The following is a 21,379-nucleotide window of genomic DNA, read 5'->3' on the forward strand; positions in this document are numbered from 1 at the left end:
GGTATTTTATATATTTTTTACTGCATATAAATTATAATTATTTATATATTTTAAAATATTTTTTAGTTAAATATATGGTTGGATTAATTGACCGGTTGATTTGACTAGTCATTATATGTGACCTAAGACTAGATTGAGTCACTTTCCGATTCTAATTTGATAACTATCGTTTACTGTTAGATCGGACTGACTCCAATGTGAAGTGCTTTGGCTTCCTACAACCATTGCCGTGTCTTTAAATGGTGTTATACTGTCGTAATTAATTATTAAAAATATACCTATAAGTCAATTAAAAAAAAATCTAATTATTAGCTCAGATCCGAGTGGGGCTGACTCGGATTAAGGTGTCCCGATTGTGTTCCGAATCGGAACACCTTAAAGCTGTTCCGAATCGGACCCGACTCGTCGATCGGAAAACCAAAAGCCCAGATTTGTGTCTTTACGGGTCCGGGTTGGCCTGTTCTTGAACCGGAAACCAGGTTGACCCGTTAATCTTATCCGACCCGTTTTCATTGGCCTAAACAGGGACGAAGCCGCTTGCCCTTCTACTGCCAAACGGTCAGGGTTCAGGGTTCAGGGTTCTTTTCACCCTCGTCGATTCTTTGTTTGCGCTGCTCCCAAATCCGTTCTCTAATCCTCGCTTTCCCGGTCCTCTCTTCGCGTTCCTGCCTGAGACGGGATCGATCAACCACCGCGGCACTCCTTTCTGCTCTCTTCCTCGAACCATTCCCACGATCCTCATCTCGTCGCATCGTGGCATCTCTCTGATCCTCTGATTCTCGTTAAATCTGCTTTGCACACCATTGCCGACTAATGGCAGCGAGAAATTTAGGTGGCCATGAGTTTTTATACGTGGGTGTGCTGTAGGTGATCGTTTGAGCTTGTTGGTATGGAAGGGGAGGGTGATTCACAAGTCATTAAGCCGATTAATAAGGCGGTGGTTCATAGAATTTGTTCGGGGCAAGTGATCTTGGACCTCTCGTCTGCTGTTAAGGAGTTGGTCGAGAATAGCTTAGATGCTTGTGCAAGCAGTATTGAGATAAATCTGAAGGAATATGGCGAGGAGTACTTCAAAGTTATCGACAATGGTTGTGGTATCTCCCCTCAAAATTTTCAGGTACTTGGTGACATCTGAATTTATCAAATGATTTCTGATGCATAAATCATAATGTATGTTAACAGACTATAATCTTTTGGTTTCTTCATGAACTTATTTCTTTTCCTGTTCATACTTACGTCATTGTAGTTTTACATTGCTAGTCGTGTACATGTAGTGACAATTGTTATAGGTCAACTGAAACGTTGATCAACTTGCTTGCTATATCAGGATATTTCTTTTTGGGTGTATGTGTTTGTGTATATACTATATAGTCAGCAGCTTGGATTTTTAGCTGTGTGAGAAGGTGTACAGGGCTCTATCACATAGGATAAGGACCTTTATTGTAACAAACAAGACCTTTATTAACAACATGGTTTAGTCAAAGTATAGCTAGATGGAGCTCACACACAGCTGAGATCATGATTCTAAATTGTACATTTGTCCAATAAAGAGCCTACTAAAATTTGCTGGATGATCATGGTACATTCTTTATTTATAAATTGGTCCTTCTTCCTCATACAGAAGAAAAGACTTCACTGCCTGAGGTTTTCACATGTCAAATCTTTTATGGTGAGAGAGGTTTACAGTGTTAGTCTCCAGATGAAAGCTAAAATTTGCTTTAGATTTTTATTAATTTGATACAAGAACTACTAATCAGCCAGGCGAAAACTGGAGCACATATTTGAATAACTAGATACTGTAACTATCAGTATTTCCTGGTGGAACAATGAGAGGAAAGTACTCCTAAAGGCAATTAGGAGTTGCTTTTTCATATTTTATGATGGCTGTGAGCCTTTTTATCTATTCACCATTCGACTTCTGCTCAATTTCCCTCTTGCAGCTTATGTTCTTTGACATTGAAATAATGACCATGTTAGGTGCTGTTAAAAGTTGTTATTATTTTTATAACAGCCCAATTAAGTTTCTTTCTTCTTTTTTTCCTTTAGTGTTCTTTAATATTATATTTCACTCTGTTCTATCCATTAGAAATAACACATTAGTTTTTGTTGCATTCCCAATAGTGATTATCATCATGGTTTGGGGCATGTGGATGGAAGGATATATCTTTTACTTTTTTGTTTTGTACTTTTTGCTAAGAAATGACAGTTTCTTTAATTTCTGCAGGCCCTTGCCCTTAAGCATCATACATCTAAGATATCAGAATTTTCTGATCTTCACTCCCTGAGAACTTTTGGCTTTAGAGGGGAAGCACTGAGCTCCCTTTGTACCTTGGGGAATTTGATTATTGAAACAAGAACAAAAAATGAACCACTTGGTACACATTTAATCTTTGATCATTATGGTTTAGTGACAGCTGAAAAGAAGATTGCACGACAGGTTGGAACCACTGTGACCGTTGAGAAGTTATTCTCCACTTTGCCAGTGCGAAGTAAGGAATTCAGCAGGAATATACGACGAGAATACGGAAAGCTTGTTTCTTTATTGAATGTGAGATGGCCTTTCTATGTCTATTTTCATTTGGCAGATAGTTTTTTAATTTTTCACTTCATCTGAAGTATCAAAACATGATCCTGCATATTCACAAGAAAATTTTGTATGTGAAGTTAAGGTCCAAGGATCTTCATGGTTTTCTCACATAACATAAATTTTATTCCTCTCCTTAATGGTGCAGTCATTTCTTTTTTTTAGCATTTGATTAGTTCCCATTAAAGTGTCCTATATGGTATTTGATAATTCTGATTGCTGATGCTTTCAGCATTCAATCAGTTTCCTCCTTTTAATGTTTTAAATGATAATGATGATAAATTGCCTTTCTCTTATCACAGGCATATGCCCTAATCGCTAAGGGTGTTCGATTGCTTTGCACAAATACAACTGGAAAAAATTCGAAGTCCATGGTACTGAAAACTCAAGGAAGCAGTTCATTGAAAGATAATATCATAACTGTATTTGGTCTAAGTACCTTGCAGTGCTTAGAGCCACTGAATTTATGTGTATCAGAGGGTTGCAAAGTTGAAGGCTTTCTTTCTAAGTCTCGATATGGTAGTGGTCGTAATTTAGGAGATAGGCAATATTTTTATGTAAATGGCAGACCTGTAGATATGCCAAAGGTTGGTAAACTTGTAAATGAATTGTATAGATATTCAAATTCCAAACAGTTTCCCATCGCAATCTTGAACTTTATCATACCAACCACATCGTATGATGTCAATGTTACTCCTGATAAGCGGAAAATTTTCTTTTCTGATGAGGATGGCCTTATGCTCTCCCTGAGGGCAGAGGTTGAGAAGATATACTGTCCTCATCACTGCAGTTATACTGTTAATATGATTGAAAAGCCTGAGAAAGAAGCACATACATCGCAAGTGGTTGCTTCAGAGGACAAAAATCCTTTATCAGCATCCAAGGAATTATCTCCTGAAGATGGTGTGTGCAGTCAAGTATTTTTTAAAGACAATTCTCCAAAGATCCTGCAAGTTAAAGAGTTAGATGAGGAAAAAGGAATTCTCCTTAATGAAAAAAACTCTATGCCAGAAAAAGTGAATACTAGTTTATGTGAAATGAAGGATTCTGGAAGTCCTTCTGCGCATGCCCATCAATTTCAGCACTCAAGTGACTTTCACGAGCCAAAGATCGATGAGATGGCAATAAATCATTTTAGACTAGAAAGGAATAATAATTCTACTCGTTCAAATCTTGTTCAGTCTTCTCTTACAAATTTTGTTTCTCCAAACAAGAGGAAACATGAGAATTGTTGCAAAGTATTGTCTGAAGTACCTGTGTTGAGACATGAAACACCTTCCTGTCAAGTCAGGAAAACCAGTTCAGCTATGCGGACTTCAGTCTCAGAATCCCATCAGTATGTTCCTGAAGATGATTCACCTGGAGCCAATACAATAGAGTTGCTAGAATGCCAAGTACCACCTGATGTCTCTAATAAAGAGGAAATCTCCTTTTCCGGCGAACGTGATTTTCATGATAGAGGATCTCATGAGGTATGCTAAAATTTTCTGAAGTTCTTAAACTATTAGCAAAGTATTGTGCATAATTCTTCACATTCTAATCTTCTCCATCAAGACTTGCTTCGATACTCAAAACAATAGACGAGCAATTTGCTTCTACCTCTTAATTTTAGTATTCCCGCTAAGTTGTGATTGTATAAATTACCATCAGGAGTAAATTTATGTGGTTAACATATTTACGGAAGCACAATTGATATCAGACTAGTGATTCTTTGTTTAATTTATGGTGCTTTAATTTAAATAAGGTGTGGAGTTTGATATCAATGAATGCCTTTGTGATTGGCACTTCTACATGTAGAGCATTAATAGAAGTGGAGTCTGATACCAACTCTTTGATATGCAGAAGAGCATTAGTCATGCTGAGCACATGAATGGTGGCTGGACAGCTCATAGATAGCTTACCACAGCAGAAAAAAGAGAAATTCATATTAATGTCAATACCTTATCACCAAATATTGTGATTGTCACTCAGTCAAGAGTTATCATGCACAATTAAGATAAAGGATCATAACGATCAGAGAGATGTCAGTTTTACTCTTATGCTGTTTTTTGTATATCATTTATGCCTGGATTACTCAATGCTACATAGCGCTGAAGACTGCAAGTAGCAATTTATCTAACTATAAGCTTTTCGGTACAAGAGCATAAATTGACATAGTGAAGTAAGATGGCTGATCATATTAAAGTTTCATCGATGGCCCTCCCTTTCTTGTGCCTATCCTACATTGAGATTGACATCATCACCTTTGCCCATCTTAAAAGGAAACCACTAGATGAAGGGCTTCTTTGTCTGAGGCCTTTAAATTAGAACTGACACTAGGCTAATCAAAATTTGATCGAGTTCTGTCGATTTACGATCTGGTTCTTCATATTGGTTGGTAGCTAATATATATCCTTTTTGGAGAATATCTATATCTCTGATCCAATCTATCAATGGAAGAGGGAGAGGAAGAGAAAGTGTGTCACTTCTAATGGCAACACCAACTGATGGTAGTTAAGGATTTTACAAAACAATCATAAAATGAAAATGGTCATCTTAAGAGAAAACCTAAACCAAAGGGATTGCATATATGGATCTAGTGTCTCACTTGATAGCTGTGTGAAGTTTCTGGTTCAGGTCTATGGTAGCATGGAGTCATGAAGGCAGGGATTCAGGCATTTTAGTGGGTGGGAGTGCTGGAGTTGAGGGTAGTGTTTGTGGTTCTACCAATGGTATCATGATGGGACTTTAGTTGGTGCACCTATGGTGGGAAAGCTGGAGGGATGAGGTGCTCCATTCTGTGGACCTCCAACCTGCTACCATGAGAAAAGAGAAGAGAGAGGGAGAGATGGAGAGAGAAGACTAAGTTTAGGAGAATGATAACATGAATGATAATGAGAAGGGCTAACAATGATAGCTTGTCAGTGGAGATGGTGGAGCTAGCGAAATTTTGGAAGAGAATAGTGGCGCTGATCTGAAGATGGACTAGGCACATGAGAAGTACTGACAAGGGGGTGATAGTGGCTAGAGTTTATTCCTCTTCCTTGGTATATATATTTTATTTTTAATGTATATGTACATAAATGTTATACAGTTTTGGATTGAGTCATTGCCAGATTAATTGAACCCAATATCCTATTCATTATGGAATGTATTGATAGATGGATTGCTGATTGTTGTGCCAAATCATTAAACTGATTTATTGCATGAAGGAAGGTTTGCAATTTCGTGTATCAGTACTATACTGTTCAGGGTCAGACTGGTACCGTACTTTTGTCTTTATCGATGACAATTGGCACACCAGCATGTATTAAGTTTTGAAAAAACTTAAAACAACTGAAAAATAAAAAAATTGTCGTACACGGCCTATATCGCCATATACCAGGGTGCTACTGACCTTGTACCGGGTATTCGAGGGTGGTACATGTCTTATACCATCTGGTACGGGTCTGGTATTGGCGTACAACCTGGTTTGCCTTGGTCCGTAATCTGTATATTGATAACCTGTTGGACCGATTGGAACTGTATCTTGAGGTATTGCAAACCTTGGCAACAAGTGAGTTCTGAACCAGAGATGACTTTGCTCTAACAAGTGTAGTCTACCTTTGATTAGTTTTTTTAATTCATAAGTACCTTTATTTGATTTGATTGCGCTTTATTTGTTTCCTCTAGAATCTAGAGGACAGAATATTCTTTTAATCTTTATGTTCTTGCTCCTCTGTTAGTTATATCTTCTAAATTTGTCTTCTGTCAAGTTGGTGATGCTGCTTATCATAAGTTGTATAACAAATTTGTTCTTGCAGTCAGATTCAGAAATGCAGGATGTGCCTATATCACCTGCTGATGCTACAGTATGTTCTGATGAAGATTTAAAAGTGAAGTCAGAAAATATATCAAGCTTACCACCATCATCTGAATCACATGATGAAAAATATGATACTATAAAACCTTGTTCTACTTCAAAAGGTTACACTGTTTTGCAATTCAGGATGGATGATCTTAGAAGGAAGACACAGTTGAAATTTATGAAATTGCATTCTAGCAAACAGTCCGATGACAGAAGTCACAGAACAAAGATGGGAAGGTTTTGACTATATCACTTTTGACAAATTAATTTTACTTTCATTCCTTAACAAGACATAATATCCATGTTGGATTTGCCTATCTCAGCTGCTATACTGCTGCAACACTTGAAAATTCTCAACCAGAAAACAATGAGGGAAAAGCAGAATCTTTGGCTGCAGCTACTAGCGAGTTGAATAGATTGTTCAAAAAAGAATATTTTGGGCAAATGCAGGTAATCAGATGTAGTTCATTTCCAATTACTTTGAACATTCATTATGAGCTCATGTTGGTATTCCACCAAGTCAACCAATGCTAATTGTGTGCCTATGTAATGGATGCTTACTCAATTACTTAGACATGCCAATCAAGTTTTGGTTGGGATTTGGAAAAATGTCTTTGTGACCTTTGATGTGAATTTTGGTTGAGAGGCATGGATTGTTGTTCTAACCATTTTAACTGAGTTTTTTGGAATTTTGGAAATATGGTCCAATGGCATACAGAAGCATTACAGTTTCATACACCATCAAAACACGTGCATAATGCTTGCTCAGTATGATATAATAGGAGCAGCTACAAACATTTACAACTGTCAAATGACTTTTTTGGCTAGAATGATGCAATGTTCTTTTCTTGATTTTTTTGGCATAATAGTAGGTGATTGTAACTAAGATTCAAATCAAATAATCAAGAAATGAAAGGATAGTGTTTTTCCTATATTATATGTGAGTAATGTGATGCCATGTTCTTTTCTCGATGTTATGATTTCATGTCTATAGGTGAAACGTGCGGAGGTGTGAACCTTCAGAGGTCATCCTTGAATGAGTCTGGTAGTTGCCTTTTTTCCGACTATTGTTTCTCTCTCTCTCTCTCTCTCTCTCTCTCTCTCTCTCTTATCAAATAAATTAAAAATTCTTTCCCTCCATTGTGAAGTTGTGCTACATAACTAACTCAATCCTCAAGTTTGGCATAGTGTGAACTTGTACTTTCACCATTGAAATTGTTTTTCTACAAATTAAGTATGCTTAGACCGAGTATATTTCCTTATTCCCTTTTGATCCTTATTTCCCTTGGGCTCGAATCTAGTACCCGTATAAGTTGTCCTATGTCATGTAGACATCCCTTGTGATTTATGTTGATTCTGGATAATCCAGTATATTTTATTTCAATGCTTAAATTTCGGTTTATCTATCAGTGGACTTAATTCATTGTGCTCATTGTCACTGCTACCGCTTGAGGTGATTACCTCAATTTTACTAACTTGTGGTTTTGCTGCAAGTCATTATCAACCAGTACGATTGCATATAGGTCTGCCATGTTTGGGCTTAGCTAGTGCCACGTCCAGCCCAAAGCTTGGACAGGACTTCTTTGTTCATCCATATTTATAATTAGTTAGAGATTGATATGCATAATCTGATCTAGTGCTCTCATCTATTTCACCTGTACCATGAGATCTTCAAACATCATATGACCGAATATATTAGATGAAATTACAACATCAATATTGATGTGTAAATGAGCTGAACATGAAGAAATGGCTCTCTTGTTTGTGTTTGATGTTTAAACAAACTTATGGTTGTTTGTAATTGGCTTGAGCTTGATAGTGTGTGCTTTTTGAACAATTCTGGTTCAAACTGAACATGAGCTCAAGTTGGTCGCTAGCACTACTGTGTTTGACAGCCCTATTTAGACCAGAGAAAGAGAGGGACAAAAGAGGGCCAGAGGATGGTGATGGAAGAATTTGGTGGGTAGAGCTAAAATGACACATCAAGGGATGGTAAGGGCTTTTATATTTTTGAAGAGGAGATATGGGGGAGAATATATGGTAAAAGGTTTTTACATGACAACTAATTATATAGCTTACGATCAAATCTAGTATTTCAAAATCTAATGACTAGTAGGAGAAAATTCATTGGAACTCTACCTAATTGATAATATACAATATAATTATATTACTCCTTTTACTTAAGCCCTTATCTATCCAAACATAATGAACGAAGTCATATTTTAGCTTGACTTGTTTGGGTTAACAACTAAATTCCTGTTGAGCTTCATCCAACATTATCTGAACAAGCAGATTCCAAACAGGAGCTCGAGTTCGAGCCGTTCACAAACCAATCTGAATATCTTTGGTAGACTCCTTAATCCCTAATGTCACAAAACATAATTTTAGGTTTATATGATGCTTTGTATTTCTTTTGAGACTTGATGTTTTGTCTTTGAATCATTAAGCCATCGTGTATTGTATTTCATTAAGTTATTATGGATTGCAGTTGTCTGACTGATTTATTAATTATTTTGTACCAATTTGTTATATAATCCTTATGGTCATGATCATTAATATAGTCCTAGATATATATGATCATTATTTATGTGGCCCTAGATATGTCATTAGATATGGCCACGATAGATACTGTAGACAATACATTATATTCAAAAATCAAAACCATCAGAAACCAAAGAAAATCGAAAATGAGTATTTTTTTTATTGGTCCAGGCATCGCATCCAGCACACTTGGACCAACAATCCAACTGAGCACAGAAACACTTGGTATGATATAGTATTAGCATAGTATGGTGTAGATCAAGGATTATCGTACCGCCCGAAATGGTATGAAATGGGTGATACGTATTGGTCTGGATGTGGACCAATACGCGGACCAACCTCATTTGGAGTGGTCCGGTCCAACTCATGAAAAATAAGAAACCTAAAATAGCAATGGGACCCATCCAACTTAGCATTAAAAAAACCTAAAATAGAAATTTTCACAAGCCCTCTTCTCTGTTGTCGCCGCCGTTGCTGCCAATGTTGCCGCTTTGCAATGCCGCTACCAACGCTGCTATTGCCGTGTTCCTTCTTCTTCCTAGGTACACTCTCTCCTCTTCTCCTCTTCTTCCTTCTTATTCTTCTTTCTCCTCCACTACTTTCTGTTCTTCCTCCTCTTTCTCCACCCGCCTTTCCTCTTCTCTTTCCTTTTCTTCCTCTCTGAAATGTCAATACATACCAGTGTGCTGAAATGTGGTACATGGTTACTGATTGATATTCCGGTCTGACCAGATCACTGAAACAGGTCAGGTACCTGAAACAACTGTAGATATTGGCCCAAGATGGGACTGTTACTACTTACTAGTCTGGTACCCAATATGCCCTTGAATTGATCACAAGTTGATTCCATAAGTTGTTATTGTGAATATTATAACCCAAGTATATAAAACTTGGATTTCATTGTTGATAAAGCATTGGACTTTGTATTTAATATCATCAAATCTTCCTTAACCTGTCACACATATACTATGTTTATCTTGTTCTTTAGTTATTTCAGGTACTTTAGCTTTGTCATTTTAATATGTGATCTAAGATTACCTTTCTGAACATTAATTATATACTATCATACTTTAGATAGTTAAGTTATTTAATGGATCTTTGTACATTTTCAATATCTGTTCATGATTTAGGTCATTGGGCAGTTCAATCTTGGGTTCATTATTGGAAAGATAGAACAAGACTTGTTTATTATAGACCAGGTAAGCATCTCTTTCTTAAAGTTTACAATATCCTCAATTCTCACTTTTGTTTATGTGAAGTTTCTGTGAAATGGTTTTTTTTTCCTTGAGTTTGAACTCTTGGCTATACCATTTATTATTTGACCATCAATTTACAAAGTAGAATGTCATTTAACACTTTACTGTGTTTCTCTATTTGCAGCATGCTGCAGATGAAAAATATAATTTTGAACGACTCTCACAATCAACCATCTTGAACTTACAGCCCCTACTTAAGTAAGGAATTTTCATTTCATTTTCTGAGAACCTATGAACTTAGCTGTTTTGAAATTTTTAAGTTGCTTGTAGAAATCACTAGTGTGCAAAGACACTTTTTTTTTTGGTATCACCTCTAATCAAACATGCTGAAGTTCACAACCATCCTTGGTCATCTGGCCTACTAAACCATCCATTTTCTTGCAAACTTCCAGAGATGAACATGATATCCATGAAAATCTGAACCCTGCATTACAATCCTGAGCCAAACACTAACTTCTTTCCTTTTTTTGTTCGATTCACTTGTTGCATTTTGAGCTTTGCTAAGTTCCATTCTAATGTCACATATGTTGATGCGAATTCTTACAACATTCTAAGTGTTGCTGGTGTATCTTATGCCAATCCATGTTTGCCACAGGAAATTTTGTTGGAGATTTGGCATATCCCCTACAAAAATACTTGCTAGTGGCACCTTTCAGGAAGAAATAAAAGATTTAGTTTTTCTTACAAATTCCTCTTAAGTTTGGCTACTGGTGGATATGCCCCTTAAATGTATCAATTCACACATGCCAGTAATCAGATTTATTTTTCTAGTGCCCTTGTTGTCAAAGTCAATCCATGGATGTTTACTATAGTTAATTCTGAGCTCTTTTCGACCTATGGACCTAGACTATAAGTGAACCTTTTTATCCCTCGTTTTAAGGAGGTAATCATTTACAATGCATGCTGAACTTTGGGGAGTATTACTTCAATCTACCTACCTTATCCTTCTTCCTCACCTTCACTTGAAGAGAATCTTATTGGGTATCAATTTACACTAATATATGATGAGTGGTGCTTTTTGACATTGTCAGAAGCCATTAACCTCAAGGATACTAGCTCAAATAAATTCAGCTCGGAGTATTACTTCAATCTACCTACCTTATCCTTCTTCCTCACCTTCACTTGAAGAGAATCTTATCGGGTATCAATTTACACTAATATATGATGAGTGATGCTTTTTGACATTGTCAGAAGCCCTTAACCTCAAGGATACTAGCTCAAATAAATTCAGCTCTTGATAAAATATAAGCAAATTCATACGTTGGAGGAGCATATATGCAATTAGTGAATTTTGAAGGGGATACAAGGCAAGTACTTAAAAGGAAATAGGACAGATAAAGAAGGAAATATAAATAAAAGAAAGCTCATATGATTGTGGGGTTTCCTCTCCAATGTCCAGTTGTACCACATACAGTCTACATAAATTTCTGATGAGATTGGCAGGATTGTTTGTCTGTATGGTGTGAATAACAAATATGTATCCAAGCTCTAAAGATTTGTTAGCTTATGTAGGGATCTATAAGTTTTGTTAAGTTGCACCAAATATGTTCATATAAAATTCCTTATCCTCTTTATTAAAAAAAGTATTAAGAACTTAACTGAAAAGATGATGCTAAACATAATATCAATAAAGGTGTACTGATGCAACATGGGTGTTTAGGTTGCTATTCTCTTATCTGAATGTTTAGTTCCATTGATGCTAGGCCTTATGTGACAAAATGTAAGTTGATGTCTTTTCACTCATCTATCATGAAAATCAAGTTACTAACTAGTTCATTAAGTTTTTAGTCAAGTAAACTATTTGGCTTCTAAGCTTTCTGAGAACGAGAAGGTTGGAACTTGAAACTTTTAGAAGGGATAAGGCAGTAAAAAGCAAGGTTATAAAATTTGGGACATAGGGTGTTGTGCAGATATGGTGTGTAAGGATGCTATCATCATACATGGTAAGTGCCGTTTAACATGGAACCATACCGGCCAAGATTGGTCCCTGCCAAAAGAACATAATATTTGTGTGCCCACCAACATGGAATTGTGCTATCCTACATAGGCTCCTTGCCAGTAGAACACAATACTGGCATGTCCTTCACATGGCACAATCCCAACATACTGTTGCAACATTGATGATGCTTAAATATATGATTTAAAGGATCTATGTATTACTTTTACCTCAAGTGAACAACAGATTTGTGAAAAGGATTATAGAAGTGCAGTCAGCTGAAAGTTAATGGATTCACTGTTTCAGATTTATTTGGCAAGGTTAAAGACTTGCTGCCTTTTAACACAAATAGAAAAGGAGAAGCCAAGATATAGATTAAGAATGGGAAGAACTTGTTCAGAGTTTACAGTTTTATGGCTGATGTCAATTGTTGTTACTTCATGAAGAAATAAACAATGAAGAAAAGTTGCAGAATATGATAACAGAACTAGACAAGTAAAATGATATGGAATGTTCAGCTTCGGATTTGTTCAGATTACAAATGGGAAGATATAGATTAAGAATGGGAAGATATAAATTAAGAATGGGAAGAACTTGTTCAGAGTTTCCTGTTTTATGGCTGATGTCAATTGTTGTTACTTCATGAAGAAATAAACCATGAAGAAAAGTTGCAGAATATGAAAACAGAACTGGAGACGTAAAATGATATGGAAAGTTCAGCTTCATTGTTAATCTTCTTTTTTGATGAAAGCTTCATCATTAATCTTCTTCAGCCAGAATGCAGATCTGGGAGCAACACATGAAGTTGTTCTTTAGGACACAAATGTCATCAGTTGTGGGATTCTTAATTTATTTATTGGCAGAAACCTAATTTGTTGCAGATTCTATTAAATATATAGTAGTTGTACTGTTGTAGTAATCTTTCAACAATGAATGTTTATTTAAAATATTTTTGATGCTTATATCTTGTGATCTTCTAACCATCTTTAAAATCTATACTACTTTCCTTCTTTATTGAGTTGTATCAAACATATAGAGAACAACAAGAAAAGAGCAAGGTCTTCAATTTCGAATAATACTGTCTGCAATCGGGCGGTAGGGGTTGTTTTTGCCCCGAACGATGACCGAGGGAGAAGAAAGAAAGGAAGAAGGGTGGTATTAAGCGAGGGAAGAAAGAAAAGGGAGAAGTAGGGGAAAACCTAGAGATCGGCACCGCTCTCCCTCCTCGTCTGTTGGCGACTTCTCTCGGCACGGGGAGAAGGATCCATGATCGCGGGAAGAAGAGAGGTGACGTAGCGGGCAAAAAAGAGGAGACGTCGCCTCGACAAAAATGATTTTTTTTTTTACTTATATATATATATATATATATATATATATATATATATATATATATATAAAGGCAACGTCGCCTCGTTTTTCTGCGATGCTGCCCCACGTAGGGAGAAGAGAGGCGACGTCGCAGAAAAAATTATATATATATATATATATATATATATATATATAGTTTTCTGCCCGCTTGGGGAGAAGGTTTCTTCTCACCATGCGCCAAAAAGGGTGATGAGGCTATCGGTTTTTTTTTTTTATATACTTTTATATATACCAAGTGATATACCAAATTGTACCGCTCGGTATACAGTATCATACTGTACCGAGCGAGTCTCGAAATTCTGGTACGGTACGAAATTTCAATCATTGGAAATGAGAGAACCTAAATTTAGTTTCTGTAACCTCAAATTTCATTCATCATGTATTCCTACCTGTTATGGTAATTGTGTTGGTTTATAATGTCAGATCTAGCATTGCATGGAAAATGTTTATTAGAAAAAGAAAGTTCTACTAAGAAATTTACTGGTCATATTTTGAAGGGTGGAAACTTAACTAGAGAACCACCCATTATCTTTTAAATTGGCATTGTATTAATAATGATAGTAAAAGCTGCTTATTCTTACATATTAAAACCAAAGCTAAAGGAACTTGAGAAATTTCAGATTTTGTCACTTGCAAACTTGATCATTGCTATGAATTTGACATTCTAACTTCTGATCAATTCTGATGATGTACACAGTGTCCAATGTCACTATTTGCCTGGCCATTCTGGATTGATGTTAACTTACTCTTGTACTACATGCTTAATCTATGAAATCATTCAATATTATGTGGTCATGACTTGCACTAGTGTTTTCTGTTTCCTGGTTTTATTATTATCTTTTTTTCTTCAATTAACATCTTACCATGAATGTTGCTTTTCCTTTTTTTCTTATTAATAAGAATCTGGGCTTTGACATCTCCATACTTTTTGTACTATATCATTTCTACGTTCAGGCCAATGAGGTTGGAATTATCACCGGAGGAGGAAGTTGTAGCTTCCATGAATATGCAAATAATTAGGTATCTAACTTTTAGTCTTTTACAATACTATTCTATACACAAATTGATTACTTCAAAAGTAATTATCTATCATAATATGTAAAGTATCTCTTCTTGGAAATTTTGTCCTATCTTAATTTCTAGTTTGTTCATAGAAAATTTTTGAAGATATAGTAGTAATAAGGCCCATTCTGAAAGGCATTGGGATGAACTTGAAATAAAGTCACAATGTTTTATCAGCTAATGGATAGCTAACTAATGCTTAATAAGTTTTCCATGATAATTTGCTTTAAGGTCCTAATTTTTCCTGGAAATTGAATGCTATTGCAGAAGATTGATGGCCACTTCAACTTAAAATTTTAGGAAAGTAGTGAAGGGGTTCTAGTTAGTATGTTTTCAACCTCTGCAGATGAGTACTTTCAAGCAAGGATTGAAATATCGTACCATATCGGAGTTTCGACATTCACTCGGTACGGTACGGTATTTTATATCAAGCGGTATAGTATACCGAGCGATATACCGTTCGGTATACTGTTCGATATATATATATATATATATATATATAAGTAAAAAAATCTTATATATTTATATATATAAATAAAAAAGAATTTTTCGACAACATTGCCAAAAAAGGCGACGCCCCTTCACCTTTTTAAGCAATGTTGCCAAGGTGATGTTGCGTCGCCTTTTTTGGCGACGTTGCCGAGGCGACGCGACGTCGCCTTTTCCCGTTGGGGAGAAAGAGGCGACGTCGCATATATATATATATATATATATATATATATATATATATATATATATATATATATATATATATATATATATATATATATATATATATATATATATATATATATATATATATATATTATATAATACCACTCGGTAGCTAGTGGTTCGTGTACCGGTCTACTGATGGACCTACCACCCGGTACGAGTGGTATTATTCGAAATTGTAATCCTTGCTTTAAAGGCTAGTTATGTGTAGCACAGAACATTGTCTAACTACAGTTTGTTTCAGGGTGAGACAAGGTCATTGCAGTGATTACAATAGGTGCTCGGGCGAGGCGAGGCGAGAGCGCCTCGCTTCATTTCCAGGTGGCGTGCTTCAAAGAGGCGCCGCTTGGGCACTCGCCCGAGCCCAGGCACCGGGCGCTTCGGACGAGCGCCTAGGTTAAACCAGACGATCGAACCAGATTTTTAGGTCTGATTGGTCTCCGGTGCTTTTAATTGGTTCAATCGAACCAACTAAATCACCGATATTAGGCTCCCTCTCGCGATTTTCCCAACCCCGGCACTAGCGATTTTGTCGTCGAGATTTCTTCTCCGTCGTCGCTGCTCTCTACTGCCGCTGCCACTGTCGCTGCTCGCCGCTACTATTGCTACTTGCCATTGCTCGCCGCTGATGTTGTTGCTCGTCGTTGCTGTCGCCACTCCCACTGTCCCTCACAGCTCCCGCTCCCACTCCCACTCCCACTGTCGCTCGTCGCTCCCGCTGCCGTCGTCGCTTGCTGCTCCCGCTCCAGCTATCGCTGTCGCCTGCTATCGCTGCCGTTGCCTCAGCAGCCTTGGTCTTCTCACACTTTTCTCACTATACTATTAACAGTATACTGCTAACTGTATACTAATACTAGTATTTTTATTTATTAGATTAATAATATATTATTTTGATTTTAATACTATTAATTTTTATTTATTTAAAATTATTTTTAGGTTTCAGAATAAATGGCAAGTGTACATAGCAACTCAATAGATTTGATGTAAAATTTTATTGTTTTGATTTTTGAGACTTTTTATTAATGTGACATTGTGATTTTGTACTCGATCTTCTTAATTTAATAGTAATTTTTTATTTAAATAATTATATTTATTAATTATATTATATATTTTTATATTTTATCGTCTCGCTTCGCTTGGGCGAGCGCCTCAGGCGTTTTTGGATCTTGGCGCCTTTTGGCGCCTAGCGCTTTTTAAATCACTGGGTCATTGATGAGGTAACTCATTGAGCCCATGAATAAGGGTTGGTACTAGCCAGGTGTCTGGATCAAAGGAATTTGGCATGGTAATCGAGGGATGAGGGAGATTGGAGTAGGACATCAAGAACAATTTATGTATGTGGCAAGGGATTCAGTTTAGATAGCTTTATAGGCATCCATGAAATTATGTCTTTTGTTCATGAAAAAATATTGAAAAAGTTCTTTAAGTTTCTATAATGTACAATTGGATTTTGTTGAAAGATTCTTGGAGAGGAGGGTGTTTTGAAAACTGATCCTAACTTAATTTGCTGTTCACATAAATGGGAAGGTTAGAGAGGTTTCAGCAGTATTAGGAATATAAAAGACAAATTGTAGGGAATGTCAAAGACAAGATCATGATCTCTCTTGGCAACCTTTTTAGACTGATTTATCTTATATTCTCTCTCTAAGTTCCTGGGTCTCCTTCAAGACCTTGTACCACAGGGTGTTACCTGTCACATTGATTTGATCAAATGCTTTGGATTGTGTTGGTTTGGTCACGTGAAATTGTTCAATCTATACCTGGCCTGTTAGTTAACTGGGTTAGGAAAGTTCAAGTTTAGCTGCACTCTAATTGTTCTGATACATGTTCAGGTCAATCTATGGTTTTACTTTTATAAAATTCCTGATAGTTCTTCATATTAAAGTATTTGCAGTGATTTTCCAATTGTCACTATAAAACATGTTTATGAATCAAAATATGGTTATCAAACTCAATCATACAGATGTGTCCACCAAATAATATCCTGTCACAAAAAATTAAATTCCAATATAGTCAGCATCAAGAATGAAATTCTTAGCTTATTCAAGTTACTTGAATTGCTGGGTTTCAGCTTAGGATCCAATGTCTGGATCATCTTATTGGGAATTGTGCCTTTATTCCATTAGCAACAAGAAAATTTTTAACTCAAGCTTCTAATTTTTATTGCACTCTTTGCATTGTGATAGTAGCTTTGGTATGTGTTGTTTGGACTTCTAACACTTTTCTGTGCCTTGTGTTAGAAAGAATGGTTTTACCTTGATAGAAGACATGCATGCATCACCTGGTCATCGATTCCTACTAAAAGCTGTACCATTTAGTAGAAACATCATTTTTGGAGCTGAAGGTACTCCTGCTTGTACATCTAGATTGATTTCTATCTTATGCTAGTTATCTTCGAGAGTCTTATAACTGAATCATTTTCTGGTATAATATCATTTCTTTTCCTATTTTCTGACCCAGATGTCAAGGAGCTTATTTCTATTCTTTCTGATAATCAAGGTGAGTGTGGAGTAATGGGATGTTACAAAATGGACACTTCTGATTCTGTCTGTCCATCAAGAGTCCGTGCTATGTTAGCTTCACGGGCTTGTCGAACATCTGTAATGATTGGTGATCCATTGACAAAAAGTGAGATGCAGAAGGTAATTGATGAAACTTTTGCAAAAAAAACATGTTCAGTTGTCTTTATAGCTCATTTTGTTGTATTCTTGTGGAAGTTCAACATGGAATTGACCTTGGTGGAGGTCGGAAATCTCACAAAATTGCATATAGTTGGAAAACATAATATAGCAAATTTTGATTGTGTGGAGCTTTTAGCATGATTTCCATTTTTTGCTGAATAAATCATAGATTGCATTTTATGTTGTGGATTTAGTGGTTCCATAAAAGTTGCTTTTGCCTGCCTTTACAGCATCAAAATATTGCAGGTCTTTTGCGTCATTGTGCATTTATATATGCATGTTCACACGTGCCTCTTTGTGTTCCTTGATGTTTCTTCTTTTATAGATGATGTTCTGAGGATCTTCTATGTCACTTTGGTGTAATAAGCACATATAACTTCTTTAACGTGTTCTTGTTAGTTGTATGCTTCGGATTTGGTCTTATTGTTGTTTTCATTTATGTTTTGGTAATTTTATCAGCATGGTTTCTGGTCCCTCAGAGATTCATGGTACACAATGCATTCTAATGGTCTAATCCTATCATTTTAGATCTGGTAAAATATAGACTCATAAGTTCCTGATGATTCTAGCATTTCAGTATGGCATCCATAACTGTGGTAGCAAACAAAACTAAAATTTTATCTTCATTAGACTATAATCAACTTGTTTTGTGTAATTGTATTTCCTTAGAAGTGCAGTTAGCATTCATTTGTTGAACCCTTGGGATAAGGTAATTTATTCGAGATCATTATATTTCATTTCTTGTTTTCAGGACAATCTCATGTTCATGAAGTAAGTTAACAACAAACACATGAGAGATTTCTAGAAAATTATTATCCTTGTTCTTTGTTTTTGAGCTTGAGGACTTGCCTCTTGGCATGGACTTCAGCCCTTATTTTGATTAACCCTTTAGATGAAAAGTAAAAGTTCATTTTTGTTTCTTTGCATGATCAGAAACATTCTAGGAATTTCTGCTCATGTCAAATATGTGAGGGATTTCTAGAAAATTATATTCTTGGTAGCAAATATGTAAAAGAACAGCAAACCTAGAGCACAAGGCTCCCTGTCTATCTGGAGTCTGGGAATGATCACACTCAGTGTGAATTGAATCTTGGTTACCCAGGTTTGGCAAAGGTGCAAATTTATCATTGTACTGAGGCTCACTCTCGGTAGCATATGTAGAAGCTTAATTTAAGATAACTGAAAGGTCAATGTGTCCTGAGATTCAAATTGCTGGAGAAAGGATTTAAATCTCAGTCCAATATTGATTTTAGCAACTATAACATACCAGTATGCTTGGCAGTATAGTTTCTCCTATCGCCCGATAGGAAAAATATTAAAAATGAATATTGACTGTTACCTATTTTTATGATATGAGATGGTGATGGTCCTTGGTTGGACCAATAAATAGTATTTCTGGTCCAACCGGTATTATCTTACTTCAAATGCAAGTGCATGTGATGCTTTAGGCTTTAACAAATGAGTAAATTTTTTGATATCATTTGCTTGATCATTTGTTCTTAGGTTTTCTTACAGAACCATTTTCATATTAATGCTATTATGTGTAAAAAGATTACTTCTTTTGTAAGATTACAGAACCATTTTCATATTAATGAGTATTATGCTTAAAAAGATTACTTTGTTTCCCTTGAAAATGTTTAACCTTGATTTTAGAATCTCAGAAATGTAAGTGATTAGGATTTGAGTCACAGAAACAACTCCAGTTATAGATGTAATGGACGTGAGTTACCCTCCTGAAGATGTATATTGGTGGGAGTTTTGTCATGATATGGCTTAAATTATCTCTACATCCACATGATAATTGGCAGGATTCAGCAGGAGTTCTGAAACATACTTCTGCTCATGCACTTTCCATTTTTTCCCTTCTCAATATATTTTCTTTTCATGCCTGATTATGCAATTGGCTGTGCCTGACTCATCATTAGCATTCCCATATTGCTGTTGATTAAATTTTGGCTTTATCTAGTCCACAACTTTGACATTTGCTTGAGGGGTGCTAATGTCTAAATGTTCTTTTGCTGATTGCCGTTAGATACTACGGAATTTGGCGGATCTTAATTCACCTTGGAATTGTCCACATGGTAGGCCAACAATGCGGCATCTGGCAGACTTGGCTGCTATTGGCTATGTAAGGTGTGAATACTATGTTCTTATTTGAAAATTGATTTTTTTAATAATTGTTAATAACCTTTTTTTTCATTTATTGGTTCAGTGTTATTTATGTCACATTAAACTTGCTAATACTGAAAAGTTTCATAAACAATATTACCTTCTCTGAACATGAATGCAAGATGATCTATATGTTGCTATTTCGACCACCAAAAATTTAAAACAAACGTGTGTTTCTTCTATAAAACATAGTTTCATAAACTATGTTTCCTTGTTATGTTCAACCTTTTATTTGCAATCTCTTAATATTATTGTTGGAGAACTTGCTTTCAGTAATGGAATCTGTGATCCCTAAAGCAGCAGCTCGTCATGCTGGCGCTGCCTTTCCCATCATTAACTTGGAAGATTTCATTTTCAGGTTGAAAAGAAATGATGTTGAGTCAATCATTTAACTACACTCTTACCACATCAATGCTGGTGATCCTTCTTTCCTTTCTTCCCCCCTGTGTTCATATGGCTGTCTTATTTCACCAGTAGTGCTTATTAGCCTATTATTCATGTGATAGTACTATAATGGTAGCTGTGCCACAGAATGTGCCTGGGCGTCTACGTCTGTCTCACTCAACGGGGACTAATGATAGAAGCATTGCATCCTCCGCAAGGATTTGAAGTACGTCATTGAGTGGCATTTGCTTTTATCAATATTTTGGATGATACAACCAGGTTTTTTTTGGCCATTTTGATAGCTGGCTTGCTGCCAAATCAATAGTTTTGCAGATCCTGTGATCAGATATGGGCGGTCTTAAGGTTTTTTTCTTGGCTCTGAGATCCAAGTTAATGAGGCACCCCAACAAGCACATTTATAGAATCTGAAGGTGTATACACTCCTGGCTTGTATCACCAGCATCCGACAACATCAGAATTGTAACTTATATGTTTATATCCTGCTTGAACAAGATTAATTCCCATCATCCTGAATGATTGCAAGAGGCCATTTAGCAGGTCTTTGTAGTTACAACTTCTATTCTCGTAATATCAATTTTTTCTCTCACTGAGATTTGAGCTGGTAGGTAACCCTTTAGATGTTGTGCTCAATCATCAGTTGAACTAAAAACTGAGCATTTGCAGCAACAGTGGTCACTATATTCTGTTGTACATAAATTACAGACAACCCACCTTTGCACTAGTGTTAACCATTGATAGTTCCTGTTAGATGAGAAATGGACGTACAAAATGATATAATAATTAGTATAAATCTATGATCTTTGTTACATAATGGCTGTCATATCATTTAAGTCGTTA

At 36.1% G+C, this 21,379-nt stretch overlaps 1 protein-coding gene across 9 annotated transcripts; it reads left to right on the forward strand.

Annotated features, from left to right (window-relative positions):
* The first annotated feature begins 563 nt into the window (after positions 1-563).
* LOC103988615 (DNA mismatch repair protein PMS1) lies at positions 564-21,128 on the forward strand. 9 transcript variants are annotated; one of them, XR_010487863.1, is made up of 14 exons: positions 564-1,117; positions 2,225-2,548; positions 2,887-4,056; positions 6,367-6,647; positions 6,734-6,860; positions 10,082-10,150; positions 10,332-10,405; positions 14,466-14,531; positions 17,528-17,631; positions 17,748-17,929; positions 20,001-20,101; positions 20,496-20,554; positions 20,644-20,747; positions 20,824-21,128. XR_010487863.1 is itself a non-coding variant. In XM_018826950.2 (13 exons), exons 1-12 carry the CDS (start codon positions 890-892, stop codon positions 20,527-20,529), a joined length of 2,760 nt encoding a protein of 919 aa, XP_018682495.2. In that variant the 5' UTR covers positions 564-889; the 3' UTR covers positions 20,530-20,554; positions 20,644-21,128. The 9 variants fall into 9 exon arrangements, 2 of the variants coding, with proteins under 2 accessions (XP_018682495.2, XP_009405473.3); XR_010487862.1 differs by having other exon boundaries at positions 20,847-21,128; XR_001978267.2 differs by having other exon boundaries at positions 20,669-20,747.
* The last annotated feature ends 251 nt before the right edge of the window (positions 21,129-21,379 follow it).

This window comes from Musa acuminata, chromosome BXJ2-6 (genome assembly GCF_036884655.1).
Source record: "Musa acuminata AAA Group cultivar baxijiao chromosome BXJ2-6, Cavendish_Baxijiao_AAA, whole genome shotgun sequence".
Classification (NCBI taxonomy): domain Eukaryota; kingdom Viridiplantae; phylum Streptophyta; class Magnoliopsida; order Zingiberales; family Musaceae; genus Musa; species Musa acuminata.